The sequence below is a fragment of the Xyrauchen texanus genome, chromosome 7, assembly GCF_025860055.1.
Source record: "Xyrauchen texanus isolate HMW12.3.18 chromosome 7, RBS_HiC_50CHRs, whole genome shotgun sequence".
In the NCBI taxonomy this organism is placed as follows: domain Eukaryota; kingdom Metazoa; phylum Chordata; class Actinopteri; order Cypriniformes; family Catostomidae; genus Xyrauchen; species Xyrauchen texanus.
Window position 1 is genome coordinate 47,608,739 of NC_068282.1, and position 16,149 is coordinate 47,624,887.

Sequence of the window (16,149 nt, forward strand, 5' to 3'; positions counted from 1 at the left end):
ACTGTTTGGAAAGTTTCGAGTGCATCTGGACTGTGATCTGTGTAATTCTTCCTCTCCTCAGTCAGGCGTGAACTGCTCTCACGCTTCATCATTAGAGTTTAATGTGATCTCACGTTACGTTAAATGACATCAAACGACTATTTGACAATTACAATTTTGGTTGTCAATTTTTTATCGTCGATGTTGTTGATAACGTCAACTAATTGTTTCAGACCTAGTGTTTATAATACCAAAATAAAGCCAAATTCATGTTCCTCAATACCAATATGGATAACACAGCAAAAATGCACTCCTTTATTTAACATTTTTTCATTTTAATAGAAAATATTAATACATTATTTTAAAGTTCTAACATTTAGCCATCAAGTATTTCATAATTAAGTAGCAACTTCTATTGAACATAACAATCTGGGTCCAGAAGTATAAATTCCATTAATGTTTTTTCATGATTACCAAAACGGACCCACTTCTATGAAGCCCATATTTATAATGCATTAGTAAGGTCTCATAAAACACCTTTTTAACTCTATTTTTTTGGACTCTATTTAATAGACTTTAATGTTTGTGCATCTTATTTGGAGACTTATTATATAAATCACTTCCATTATATAAGTTTGACTTGTAATGTATTGTATGTTACAAGTTTATGTTATGGCTGTTTATAAGAATATATAGCTTTTGTAACTTAAAGCAGGCAAACACCACTTCCTGTATAATATGATCACATCATAAAGTCTTTTGATTGTGTACACTATACAGCACTAACACCATTAACTGTATTGCTTGTGTTATAATGCATTATACTCTAAATTATAACTATGAGTAGGGCAAGTCTTATAATGTATTATAACGGAAGTTATAATTATTTATGAGAAGTTAGAACTTATTATTAGGTGCATTATGAGACACTATGATTTCAGTATAATGCATGTATAATGCCTTTATAATGCATTATAAATATGGGCTTTGTAGAAAGTGTTAACACAATAACTTATAAACCTTTAAAGACTGACCTACCATGAAGCTATCAGACCATGCAAAAAAAATACAAATAATAATCAAATACATTTAAAATGTGTTTAATAGTAGAATTCAGGCTGTATAACTACATTGCCCATTATCCTGACAAAATATTTTATAATCGGAGTAATGTGGTCAACAAAGCGCACCAAAAGAGCTCCGTAGCGACTTCCATGACTGCAAAAGATGCAACCGAGTAGGTCTCTGTACACTCTCAAACTACGACTAAAACTACTATAAAATGAATATATATATATTGATTCTATACTTATATTCTTCTTTCGGCTGCTCCCAATAGCGTCACCACAGCGGACCATTCTTGATCTGCATATATGACTTGACACAGGTTTTACGCCAGACTGACGCAACACCCAGTTGCTGGGGGACTCTCGCTCACACCTATGAGGCAATTTACAGTCTCCAATTCACGAAACCCACACGAACACGGGGTGGCTCCCCACAGAAAGGCCCAGTTGAGCCAGGATTCGAACCTGGGACCTTCTTTGTTTCTAAACTTATAAGGAACATCTTTAAATCAATATTTGAATACATGTTTTTATGTACTTACATCATTTGCAATGCTTCATGGGACTGTAGTTCATGTTCTTATTAAAGACGTTAAGTACACAGTCTAATATCTTTGTCTTTTTGTCCTTTTTTCGAACACTTTCTTGCTTCAAATCAAAGTTTGTATTGTTGCGATTCACCTCAGAGCTGGTTGGTTTTTATGAAGTCTCTATGGAAGAAATTAATATGAAAAATACTTCCAAAACCAAGAAGGGCACTGTTGAGTTCTATACAAGACTAGCTATGCTAACTCAATGAAAGAACAATGCTAAAGCTCATTATGGAGATTAGCATTATTTTATGAAATTGATCTACCAATGTATTTCAGAATATTCAGACAGAAAAAAAAAATCACCTTTAGATCACTTACTGTATTCAAATTGGGACAAACAAAAAAAAACACTGTGAAATGGGGAAATTTGACTGAAAATTCGAAATGAAACCGCATGGGGTCCATCTTTGTAGTTGTTATTGTAATAGGGATTTCCTTTACTCTCGTGGGGGATCCAGAACCCCCTCAATCTTAACACATCCTCTCTCTCTTCCCAAAAAGGCTCACTATGGCACAGGGCTGTATTTCTGGCTTCCATGATGTGTGCTGTTATTGCAGATTTATTTTAACACTGACTTTGTTCTCTCTATTAGTTAGTTACTCCTGTTGTGTTTGTGTAGGTGCTCTCATCCTCCTACTTTTGACAGAAATACACCCTCACACATTAATAAATCAAAGTTGAGCTCTGTGCAGTAGCAGATCCAGTCACTTTATCTACATTATAACATACAATAAATTCCATTCAGCACAGTCAAGTTCCTCAGATTATTTCCATTCTAAACTCTTGAGGGGCTCTGAATTCACACATGCAAATGGTTCAATGACATGTGTTTTTGAAAATATCATACAGTGTTCAGAAAACGTGACTCAATGACAAGTGGTGTAATTATCAAGTAAAACATAATAACACATGTTCCTTCCACTTTGAAAACGTGAGAATAGCAATAATTATTTTTGAAATGCTTTGAAAAACAAATGACCCCCCCCAAATGTTTTGAGGTTTTCTTGCAGTTATACCATCAAGCCATTTTGGTGTGAATCACATTTTGAATGCTTTATTTTAAATAAATGAATAGATTAAAGTGTTACATCATTAACCCAAATGCAAAACTGTAATGTGATTTTGCGACTCTAAATATAAACAATTAGTTGCTTGAGTGTGTTTCCAAAGCTTCAGTTTCACAATGATTTCATAATATTGACTTAATATGCTTCAGTTCTGACATTAAAAGGCATGTTTATGTGTGTGTGTGTGTGTGTGTGTGTGTGTGTGTGTGTGTGTGTGAGAGAGAGAGAGAGAGAGAGAAAGAGATAAAGAGAAAGAGAAAGAGAAAGAGAGAGAAACATAAACACATAGGAGGGCTACTGGAGGCTGAGCTTTCACAATTCATCCAGAAAATCCATTCACAACTGCGTCAATTAGGCCGGACATCAATAATCGGAGGACAGTTAAAAATGGGCTGGTATCTAACCCTAAAGCTCTGTTAAAACACACACACACATGCACACGCGCACACACACACACACACACACACACACACACACACGCATACACATTATATACCTGAAATCTAAACAGATTTAGTAAAATCTTGTTACACAGACCTTTTAACCCCTCTCGCACTGGAGCACTACTAATGCATTCAGACAAAGAGCCTCTTAATCTAATCTGAAGTGATTTGAATAATCAATCTTTTTTGAACCTGTGGTGGTAAGGCGAATCTTTGGCTGCTTCTTCAGTGAGCATTTGTTCTGTCATGACTCCTTTGAGACTCTCAGCTCTGAGACGGGTCAGGCCTGACTCAGGTGCGGGGTGAGGGGTCTCATTTGTCATTTAGCTGATGCTTTTATTCAAAGTGACATACAGTTGACTTATTACCGGTTCAGTCAACCCTGGAGTAAGCTGAGGTTAAGTGTCTTGCTCGATGGTACAATGGTGACAGTTCATGAATCAAGCCTTGCAGAATTTGAACCTGGTGCAATGAAGATCCATGCAAAAATGCACAACACAGATTATACAAATTATACACAAACGTCATAGCTGGAAAAAGTATTTGAAGTACCAGTTTGAACATTAGAACTAAAAATGAAGGCAAGATTTTCAGTGAATAACAACTCAAATTTGGGTCTGCTCCTCACACAAAGTTATCATATGGCTTTAAAAGACAAAGTATAGCACATTGGACTAGAATAGGTATATGGACTACTTTTATGCTATTTTAAAAGCTTGACAGCTGTTGTCACCATCCACTTTCATTGTATGCATAAGAGTGGCTTGAAAATTCTGCCAAATATCTTCTTTGTGCTCTACAGAAAAGAAAATCATCTGTGTTTGAAGTGGTTGTTGTGTATTTTTCAATGGCAGATGACCTATATTTAAAGATGCACTAAGTAACTTTTGTCTTTGCGTCATCTTGGACTTACACACATCTAGCGGTTTGGATGCAGAATAATTTCAAATCACTAGTTTTCAGTTTCAGATGTCATTGTAGAAATGTACTATACTCAGTCAGCCATGATTACTTTAATCATTGAGTGAAAGTGTCAAATACCAGGACAGTCACTAAGATTAAGCGAGTAGTATTCGGCTGGTCATGCGATTGTAACATGTGCGGACCCTCTCCATGTAGAATAAAACAGCTTTTATAAGGTTACTGATATAACTGGAGTCATAATTTTAATGTGAGTGCTCATGATGTGTTACATATATTGCAAAATTACAATTCATATATTTAGGAGTTTGACACAAACAAACACACATTTTTGTAGGTTTTGGGGCACATTTTGTTCAAAAACAAAACTTTTCCACTGCGTCTTCAGTGGCTCTGATGCCGGGAGTTCATGAAGACTCTTATGTTCACTTTTACAGCCAACAACAGAACACTTATGACAATTACGAAGCTGAGACATTATTCTTCTCACTGTATCTGCTCCAGCACGGAAAGAAATGGCGGACTGTGTGTAGATCACTCAGGGGAGGAGCTATGATAATAGGGTGGAGTCCATCACCAGTCATAGGCGAGGCCTGCTCTAATGTGACGTCACTTTAGAGCAGAAACGAAAACCAATCATTTTGACACACAGTTTTTGATTAATAGAAATATAAGAAAGAGGAGTGGGTAGACTTTTAACATTGTAGTGTGGTTGTGTGCACACACTGCCGACTCACATTTATGTACAAACACCATGTAAAAGTGAATTTTGTATAATAGGTCCCCTTTCAAAATGTAGGCATAAAAGAGCATTTTAAAATCTGATCATTTATCTTTAGTTATAAGAAGTAAAAATTAAAACATTATAAAAAATGATATACAGAACTACAGTATACTGTATATAGAAACTATAAATAAAAACGTTATAATCGAATTAATCACAATTAATCGCATGCATAAATATTTGCAGAGAAAGCTCCTCAAATAACAATAATTAAATGTACAATGATGAAATAATTATATCAAAATAATAAAAAATGTATTATATATATATTATAAAAATAATTCAGATAATTTAACTGCATTACATTATTGTGGCAGAGGAAAGCATTGGTAAGTAAATACAAAAAGTGGCTGTAAAATTCAATATATTGTTTATTTGCATATTACTGAACATAACCCAATCATTGGGCTATATTTCACAGCAATCCATTTTGTAATTGAATTCATCAAACTGTCCGAGATTAATTATTAGGGCTTGTTTAAGGACATGTCAATGTACACCTACGTCAGACGGATGCTTTTGGAGCGTCTCACTTGCGTTGCATCATAAACATGGCATTTTGAGGTCGCTGTGTCAAGTTAAACATAGTTTAATACTTTGAAAAACACGTCTTGAGATCCCTGCATTCGGATTCGTGCTCCATCATGTTTTTGAATGCAAGAATGCGTCCTCTTGTTGTGCTGTCTGCTGTCAGTACGTGTGGTTTGTTCTCTGTATAAGCTGTGCATTGCCTATACAGCTGATGTTTCGCTTACTGCCCCCTGGAGAAAACAGGTGATTCTTGCTCAGGTGGTAAGAATATTCCTTAATATGATCCAGGAACGTGATTAATTGCATTTTTTTTTTTTTACGCATTACTTTTTATATAATTAATCGCACCGAAAAAAGAACTTTTAAATCGAAAGTCCTAAAAATAGAAATTATTCTAAAAAGTTATAAAAAACAAGGTGCAAATTTGGTTGGTGTGTTTGGGTAATAAGATTTTTAAACAAAATGTTGACAAATAAAGTTCAAATTAATTTAATTTTTTTTTTCAAAAAAGACACAAGAATGGATTAGATATTGTTTACTTGACAAAAAATGTAATAAATAAAGTGTGATCTGAATTAAATCGGTATTTCGTGAGAATTACCCCACAAGGATGACCTCTTATGTTTATCAGCCAATCCGATGCTGATAATTAAAAAATGCCAAAGTATTAGCCAATCAAATCAGTCTATCAGTAGTTTTGAGTGACATGAGGATCAGTAAATAATGACAAATGTGTCATTTTTGCGTGAACAATCTCTTATTTACTAAGCTATACCACCCAAAAAATGTCCCATGAATTTAAAAGAATCAAAGCTGCCTGTCAAGGCACTAAAACCCAAAGGTCTGAAAAGGTACACTTGCTTTTGTCTGGGAAAACAGAGAAAGACATACACAGAGAGAAAAAGGAATATAAATAAACAGATGTGGCATAGAAAAACAAAAGGTAGCAGGCAGCACCATCATTCCTTTAATAAGCTGCATGTGGCTTTTAGCTCGAAATGTGAGAGGTGAAATCTGCCTGCAAAGTCTTTCCTTCAGCGACTGCTGGCGTTAATCCCATATTAGCATTAGCAAAGCAGTGGCTTTTGAACATGGATACAGAACGGCATCTATCAGTACAGGAGGAGCTCTATAAGCCCTGGTGCTGCTGAAACGGCATGTTACAGTTGCTCGTATCTGCTCTCATAAATAAAACATTTTGTACTCTATGCTTAGTCTTTGAAACTGCTTCCTGCGCTAGACTGTGAGGAGACCAACAGAGACTTGAAAGCAGAGAAAAACAAAGAGTAAGAGGGGGGAAAACAAATTTATTGAGCAGATCACAACGTGAACACAAGCAGGTGAAAATGCTGGTGCAAGGACTTCGCACTGAGAAGAGAGAGAGAGAGAGAGAGAGAGAGAGAGAGAGAGAGACTATGACAGTGAGAAAACCTGTGTGTTCAGCTGAAGAACATGCTAAAGGCTTTTCTCACCCCTGTATGAGTTCTGCATGAGTGCTCAGGGCTTTATCAGTGTGAAAAGCAAAGAAGATCAGAGGGCAAATTCAGTAACATTTGCCATCTCTGCCAAGTCTCTCCACAAGAACTTTTCAGAAATCTCCCACAAAATTCATAATGTCATTGTCGTCATTCTGGACAATAGAGCTGGGCTGTACAATGAAACATTTATGTCTTAAATAAGATTAGTTGTGATCATTTTGGTTAAAAATCATGATTTTAATGCACTTTTAAGTAGGGATGGACCGTTCAGAACATTTTTGGCCGATACAGATAAAAATAGAAAAAACTTCAAGTCGATACAGGTATTTTTACAGATAATATGAAACATTTATAAAGAGGTACAAAAGCTTTTTTACTGTTCTAACAATAATTTCCAATATATATAATTTCCGATATCTCAGAAGTCACTGGTTTCAAAGTGTTTTGGATGATTCCCTCATCATGTAGCCAATAAGTAAATGTCGCTTTCACAACCGTCATGGCCGTTCATGGCGTTTTATTCCCACGTTATCATGAGAATGATAAATAATACAAATTTAATATGACATGTTCTTAGGAGTGGCATCCCTTCTACATATTGTGGCGATTATTATTTCTGGATTGTGAATTTGAATTCACAGAGTTTTTACAAATACATTTTAAACAAACCATAATTTTTATATTTTAGCATTTTCATGCTTATATCCGATATGGTGTTAATTTGGTCAATAATTAGCCGATAAATATCGCCAGCCGATATATTGGTGCATCCCTACTTTTAAATGTTCTAATGACTGTGCCAGTTGGTTAGTTTCATGTTTACAGATTGTGTCACAGCTCATGAGTATGAGAGATTTAAGTTAATTTAATATTGTCTCTAATTTAAACCTCTGCAGCAGAAAATGCTTATAGAGTTGAATCTAAAATTCTGATTCAATGATTTGTGTCATTATTCAGAAATATGCATCCCCACGTGGCATTTTACATGCTTTAAACCGCTTTGCTAAAAAATATATAATGTCAATATATATGGCTGTTTATTACCCTGCGTTAGAGGTCGACAGACAAAAACGATATAATATATAAACCGATTTTATATTCCTCCATGTGTCTCAAACTTCACATCTTGTTAATTATAATAAACCTTATTAACCAATAAACTGGTACAGTGTGTGTGTATATATATATATATATATATATATATATATATATATATATATATATATACACACATACACATATGTACAGTATATAACCTCTTCATCTAGTGACTATATAGGCTATAAAAAGCTTGATTTGGTTAATACTTAATCTTATTACATTGCTCTCTGGAATACTCGATTCTGATTTGTCAGTATAGCCAGTCTGATATTTCTCAGTAACAACTGCACATTCACGTATCAGACCGTGATATTCACTCATCTGGTTATTGCAAGCCATCTTTCCTGCTACTCGGTTCACTGTGTGATCACCACAAGTAAGCTAATCAAATCATTTTAAATCAGTGTTACATGCCCATTTATTTATTTACTTGGCAAGCAGTCATAATAAGACAAGACTGAGAATATCCTTTTTCATGAATTATATTATAAATAAATAAAAAAATTAAAAAAAAATAGGATTAATCGTTATCGGCCTTTTCCACCATGACCTTTTCAGTATTGGCAAAATCCACTATTGGTCGACCTATAACCTGCGTATTCTTATTGGTGCATGTACAGAATATAAAAAATTGTAATTCTTACTTCTGTTAATTTAGTGAACAACAGCATGGAAAACATGCTTTGATTATTTTAAGTAGATTTTACTTCTTGCATTAAACATTTTGATTTTAATGGCTGTTTAGTTGAAATGATGGTTCCTCTGTCTAAAAACATAAAATCTAATATTTGAAGCCATTTCAGAGCAAATTCATAATAATTGCTGAAATATTTTAGCTATATCGCGCAGCCCTATGGACCACTTAACAGGTATTCCTACTAACAACGTTCAAAACATTCTGAATAAAATAGCATAGCCGCCAACAGCTAACTCCTTGCCGGAAAAAGAAAGCCACTGTATTTTACTTGATCAACCTTCCAGAAGAACAGTAGATGTAAATATTGTTCTTAATCCTGACTATAATTCCATATAAGGTGAGTCCTAGTTTTGAAATGTAAACGGAAGGTAAATGATTCATGCAGCATGTTAATATGGCCACTATAAAGATCAGTCTCAGCAATAAGTGACCAGTTAGTCAGTCATTGGTGTCCTTATTGGTTTCATGGGCCTCAGGGTTCAAGGGCCTACATGGCGTAATGCCTCTGACCCCTCACACTCATGTACCAACACTCTATTATCATCGTTTTATCTGAGTCTGTAGTAAACACACAATGGCTGTGGTTAGTTGCAGCCGAGAAAGCTATTTTGTTTTGTAGTCTAATGAGGGCTCTAACACTTCAGGACACAATCTTTCTTTTAATAACAACAGCAACAATTTCCTCAGAAAAAAATAATTAAAATCAGGTTAAATGCATTGTGAATCATGTCACATTCATTAAAGGGATAGAAAATTCCCTCATCATTTACTCACCCTCATGCCATCCCAGATGTGTATGACTTTCTTTTTTCTACAGAACACAAACTATGATTCTTAGAAGAATATCTCAGCGCTGTAGATCCATATAATGCAAGTGAATGGTGACCAGAACTTTGAAGCTCCAAAAAACTTTTTCATAGTAAAAGTAATCCATATGACGCCAGTGGTTTAATATATGTCTTCTGAAGACACTTCTCACTTTGGGTGAGAAACAGATCAATAATTCAATATTTTTTTTTATACTATAAATCTCCACTTTTACTTTCACTTTCAGAATGTGAAAGTTAAAGTGCAGATTTATAGTAAAAAAAAAAATAAAGGAGTTAAATATAGATCTGTTTCTCACCCATACCTTTTATGTCGCTTAAGAAAATATGGATTAAACCACTGGAGTCTAATGGATTTCTTTTAGGTTTCTTTACATGATTTTTGGAGCTTGAAAGCTCTAGTCACCATTAATTAGCATTGTATGGACCTACAGAGCTGAGATGTTCTTCTAAAAATCCTTATTTGTGTTCAGCAGAAGAAAGTCATACACATCTGGGATGGCATGAGGGTGAGTAAATGAGTAGAGAATTTTTATTTTTGGGTGAACTAACCCTTTAAGACAAAAGTGATTTGTAATACGCAAGATTTCTGTAAGTTTTTACCCAAACAACATGGAATTGATTTCATATTCCTGTCTCATCCAAATGATCTATATTTTGACATCCATAATTCCTCATCTTATTCCTACCAGAGTATGCTGACAGCAATAATCAGATTTCCCTAAATGTAAATAGTTGAAAAGCATACTTGACAAATGTAATTTCGCAGAGACGTGTTATAAAATGACAGCCACTTTAGAAAAGGTCTTTTTATTTGTATTTTTTTGCAAACAGTATGGTATTACCATCCCTGAGCACTTTATTTTTAAATCACAGATAATCAAAGAGTGAGTGTTTACATGTACAGAAATACACTGATAACTTCTAAAAATCTGCAAAAATCCAACAATTAATGAAAACCGTGTTTACATGAAATTGTTGGGTTATTCTGTGTTTCTGACATCAAAACATGAACAGGCATGCACACAACACTTGTGAACATTGAATATACTGGCAAGAATGTCGTAAAGATGTTTAAATGCAATGTAATTGGGCAAAAATCTACTTGTATCGATTGTTTGTTGCTTAAACCTTTTATGACCTTACCTAATAAAGGAAACCTATTAAGGCTTTATCATGATCACAAAAATTGTTGGCTTGTTAAAAATAATCAATGTAAAATTGTGCATGTACACATGCTCACAGAAACACAGTAACACTGTCCTAACCAGATACAACCCGATAAAGCAAAACTGAATAAAATGTATCTCTTTCATATTAATTAGAGCGACAATGCATCATTTTGTTGATCGATTGGTTTCTAATTCTGTAGCATTGTGCCAGGTAGCCCCACCCACAGAGAGCTCCTACTGGTCTAGAATCCTTCTTCTCATAACTGTACATTAAACATTAAATATGCTTTGATTGATTGTGATTGTCCCAGACTGGCAGCAGTTTCGAGTTCACTGTGTATCTTGTCGGGTCGCATATGGTAAGGAATGGTGTAACAGTCATCTAACAATGGAGAAGCCAGAACGCATGTTGCCAACTGTGTGTGTATTTTAAAGTCTAGTACTCACTGTCTGCATGGATTGGCACTGCCAGGCATAGCACCAGCAGGAGTGATGTGGCACTGCCATGACGAGAGGCCTGTCGAGTATGTGGCACCATGATTTTTGCTTGGCACTCACCGCAGGGGTTCCCTAAACTCCTGACGGACAACTGCACGCTCACGCTATCATTTAGTGAGACCTGAATGAGGACATGAACGAGAATGACATCAGAAAGCAATGCAAACAGCAAGTTTGAATCAATTAAAATGATAAAACATAACAACATTACTTCAGCAGCATTTCAAGAGAACTGGTTCCCTTTGTTTTGCACAATCAACTTGGAAATTAAAGGAATGTTCTGGGTTCAGTATAGTTAAAAAAACGTTCCATCCAATCACTTATAATGGAAGAGAATGGGGCCAGTTCATAAACGCTAAAATACTGTACACACCATTTCAAAAGGTTAGAAGACATAAACATTATACATTTTAACATGATTTTAGTGTGATAAAATTGCTTACAACGCTTCTCTGTGTACAGTTATATCTAATATTACAAATTTGTTGACATGACAACAAAATCCTGCAATCCCTGTATGGGATATCTTTACACAGATAAGGTTACAAGGCGATTTTATCACACTAAAATCATGTTAACATGTATAATGTTTGTCTTTTGCCATACTTTTGAAACGATGTGTGCTTTAATGTTTATTGAATGGCCCCATTTACTTTCAATTTGAGTGCCTTAATGTAACTATTTATTTATTTATTTTGTAATAAACAAAGGGAAAGTAATCAACATTATGCCACAAATGCTATTGATTGAGCTTAACTTAATTTAAACCCAGTACTTTAGGAGAATAAGAGAATGACATCAGCAACTTGCAATGCAAGTACACTAATATAAATTAAAATTCTAAAGCATTACATCACATTCCAAACCATTACATCATCCCAAGAGCAAAGTAGTCCATATGACTCATGCCATATGACAATGTCATGTGTTTTGAAGCCATATATGATAGCTTTGCATGAGGAGCAGACCGAAAAGTAAGCTTTTTTTCACTGAAAATCATTTTTGACACTTTATTGCTTTTCAAAACAACAGAACTTACATTTTACATGTTTGTACGGTATAGAATAAAACATCACAAATTCCTATTATGCAAATATATTATGTTGGGCAGTTCCACAGAAATGTCAACAACATCAATTCAAAATAAAAAGTTACTCTTTTAAATTCCATAGCGGTGTAATGGATAATGAAAAATGCTGTCCAGACCGCTAGAGGGCGCTGCTTTCTTACACAATGCTGACTTAAGCGCTAACCGAAGAGCTGATTGCAGTCTATTTTGAAACGCAGCCTTTCAAGCTTTTGTAAATACGGCCGCCTTTATCCCTCGCGCACCCCCATCAGGCTGATTGGGGACCGGGCGTGCGTTGTTCCGCCCGGCCCCACCCTCCTCCGCTCTACAATTCCTAAACAAGATCCAAATAAAATCTCCAAAATGCGCATAAAATAGGTATACGCTTGCTTGAGGTGGAAACATTTTTATTCAATAATGAGAAATGCACACACAATGTAAATTTATAGAGTAAAATTCTATTGGATTTATTAGGAATATAAGATGTGCTTCAAAAAAATTCATGTGACTGAATAACATGTTCATAATTGGACAAGGCAGTACACCAATCCTCACATCTGAAATGTTGCTCTGGTCATCCTGAAATAATGGTGTCCAGAAAATCCAAAGCCTGCAAATTGTTTGCAAAGCAAATAAGTTGAATACCAACTGTGCTGATGAGCAGGTTTATCACACAGCAAAGGAGGAACGCACACACATAGTGCTCCAAGACATGAGACAAAGAACTTTACATTGTTTTGTCAGTGTGCTTTAAACCGCAAGCATTTTATTAATAAAGGACTCACATTGGCTATAATTTCTCCGGAAGTGATGATTTTATTATTTTTAACACGTGGGTGTTCGCGTGGGGAAACGTTTTTAATATTATGGTTTTGCCCATAAATTAAATTCACAAATTGGATGGAAACATAGCTATTGGCGTCTTTATGGTGTGTTTGGTCCTTTTTTGCTTGACAACCTATCGTTGTATGAAAAAAAAACTGCATTCAATTCTTAAAATATTTCCTTTTTTATTTCACTAAAATAAAAATAACATAATTACAACATAAAATGACATTGGGATGACTACAGTAATTTTCATTTCCCAGTGAACTATTCCCTTAACACAGTGACATCATTCACGCAATAAATGATGTCACTGTGTTAATTTAATTAAGTGGCTCTGAACAGAAGAAAATGAGCTTGAGCCACAACGAGTCCCGGGAGAGGGTTTCAATGACCGCAGACACCTCTGGCCTTAGGAGAACACACAGAATGTGCCAGATTCACACAGTGGGTCTGTGTGTCTTAATAGCCGTTTGGTGAGGGTTCTCACGAGGATAAATGTGTCAATCTAATGTAGCGACCCCAAGCACATACACACTCACTCATGATTAAGATGATGCATTCATCTATTAACCAGGACTGCTCATCATGTAATTGGCCAGACCTGGACTAATTAATCATGCTCACACAAAAGCAGACATCTGCTATCCAACACACCCCCTCTGCCATAGAGAAAATAATCATGGCAACACCACGAACACCAGCACTAATTACTCAACCACCACAGCAGGAAAGTTTGGAACCGCTGGCATCTGGCAAACAGTGTTGGATCAGGAGCTGAAGGTCTGCTTTCACATTCCTGCAGGCTACATCTGTCTCTAAAAATGCCAGGGGACACTGAGGGGACTCTAATGTAAAACGGTATAATTTTCCAGTAACAAGCTAATTTTTCCAATGAGTAGTGGTGTACACTCGCAGAAAAAAAAGGCACTGTTAAAGGTACATCTCTGGGTGGTACTCTTGTTTTGAAAATAAACATGTGTATATATATATTTATTTTTTGGTCCCAGAGATACAAAAGTACAATTGTATCTTTAAAGGTAGACAATAAGTCCTTAGGGTACAATTATATACCCAAAACACATTATAAATTTTAACTAGAGGTAAAACAAAGGTCCGATTATGAGGTAACACCCCAGTGACAGACTTTGTTAACTTAAATGGTACATGTTATTCTGAGATCGTAGCGCGACCGAATGCTACATTGCTGTTTTCAATGTCAAATTGTTTGCTCGCGCAGCTTTACTGCTAAGTGACTTGAAGATATAATCAAACATGCACTCATAAACTATGTAAACTAAATCCCATTAATTCTAGTCAATCAGTTCATTCAATGTAAATAGGCAGAAAAAAACACTGATTTGTTTCCCTGTACAGAATTTTAGTTCTTTTTATAAAGGACTATTTAATTAAATGCTGCTGTTCATTACTATGTTTGCAACTTAGTTAGGGGTCATTGACAAAAAAGGTTGGTTATAAAAATTAGAGACCTTATAAAATGTTGTTGTTTGTCGAATCTTTGTGTCGAAATTGGTTTCATACATTTCTGAAAAACAATTATAGCATTTTCTACTAAAAAAAGATTCTACTAAAATTTCACATGGTGAAAATGCTTTCATTGCACTTTGAGTGAACACAACAATCATTACTTTACAACGTGTTTCAAACATATTTTTAAAGTAATATATATAAAACAAATAACATATTTTTTATTTCACATAAACTATTAATAATACTTTAAAAAATAAAATGTTTCACTTCTTTAAAAAAAAAAAAAATATATATATATATATATATATATATATACACACTGTGTATATATATTTCCAAATTACTTATGCCATTTTTTCCTTTTCTTTAATATTAATATTTAAAACATGTTCATCATTCTAGAGGTGTATTTAAATAGGCCTAATTGTTTTGTGTGATTTGCACTTTCCTTTTTAAAGATTGTCATGTCATTGAGCTTTATCTAAATTAGGGAGTATATATATATATATTTGTGTGTGTTTAGCATATCTTTATCTGTTCAAGTTTGATGCTGTCACCCTAATTCAGATTGTAAATTAATTTAAAAACCATTTCTGTTTTTGTGCCTGAAATCACAGCTCTGATTAAATGATTAGCTATATAATTGGAGAGTTATATATTTAAAAAGAAATCGCCCCCTTAAAGGTGCTGTAAGTGATTTTGTCATGTACAGGTATGCATTTTTCCCCCTACAACCTGGAAGATATGAAATAAGGGTTGTGAGATATCTCACCGGACTCTGTGACGCTCTAGACACTGTAAACGGCAAACAAAAATGTGTCTGCGGTCTCTGGCGCTTTCTGTCTGTCAATCATTTTGCACATTCTCATAGTATTGTAGTTGCAGTGAATTATTGAGGATTAATGGCATTTTTATGCCATGTTGTTCATGACAGTTGTCAGTTGAAGGCACTATTTTGCTGCTGAAGTTTTTGAGGGGGTACACAAGATCAAATATGAATTTTAATATCCATCCATCCATCCATCGTCAACCGCTTATCCTGTGTACAGGGTCGCGGGGGGCTGGAGCCTATCCCAGCTAACATTGGGCGAAAGGCGGGGGACACCCTGGACAGGTCGCCAGTCCATCGCAGTGAATTTTAATATGAATTGTGAAATTTCAGCACCACCAGAAACTATTATTTCTGATCATCTTGACTAGCTGACAGTTTTCCTGAACACTCTTGCCACTCTTAGTCTGCTATTGTTTGCAAAAATGAGTAATTTAACAGCTAAACAGTATATTACAGGTACTCCCACCCAATACCACGCAATTGGTTGAGCAAGAAGTTGACATGTCACTCAAACTAAGGGAACACAGTTTTGAAAGCACTAAAGAGCCAGTGGTTACATTCTTCAGGGGAAATCAACCTACAAATGGCTTACTTACTCTAGGCTATATTGTATCTGCGATACGAGACACCATTTTAACATCTGGAACAAATCACACGAGGATGTTGGTTCACATTTTAAAAATATGTATTTATATGCATTACCGGAATTGTATGGAATGGCTCCATACTCTTCGCACTTATAATTTAATTCGCCCTTTAACCGGAGAGAGTTT

General features: G+C 35.2%; 1 protein-coding gene across 5 annotated transcripts in view; it reads right to left on the reverse strand.

The window, feature by feature from the left end:
* Window positions 1–16,149, reverse strand: part of LOC127647013 (receptor-type tyrosine-protein phosphatase F-like) — a 321,133-nt gene that overhangs the window by 204,279 nt on the left and 100,705 nt on the right. For all 5 annotated transcript variants that reach the window (XM_052131055.1, XM_052131057.1, XM_052131054.1 and 2 more), the window contains exon 2: window positions 11,109–11,280. In XM_052131055.1, the coding sequence (XP_051987015.1) occupies window positions 11,109–11,199 (91 nt within the window). In that variant the 5' untranslated portion in view covers window positions 11,200–11,280. The remainder of the gene's footprint in view (window positions 1–11,108; window positions 11,281–16,149) is intronic.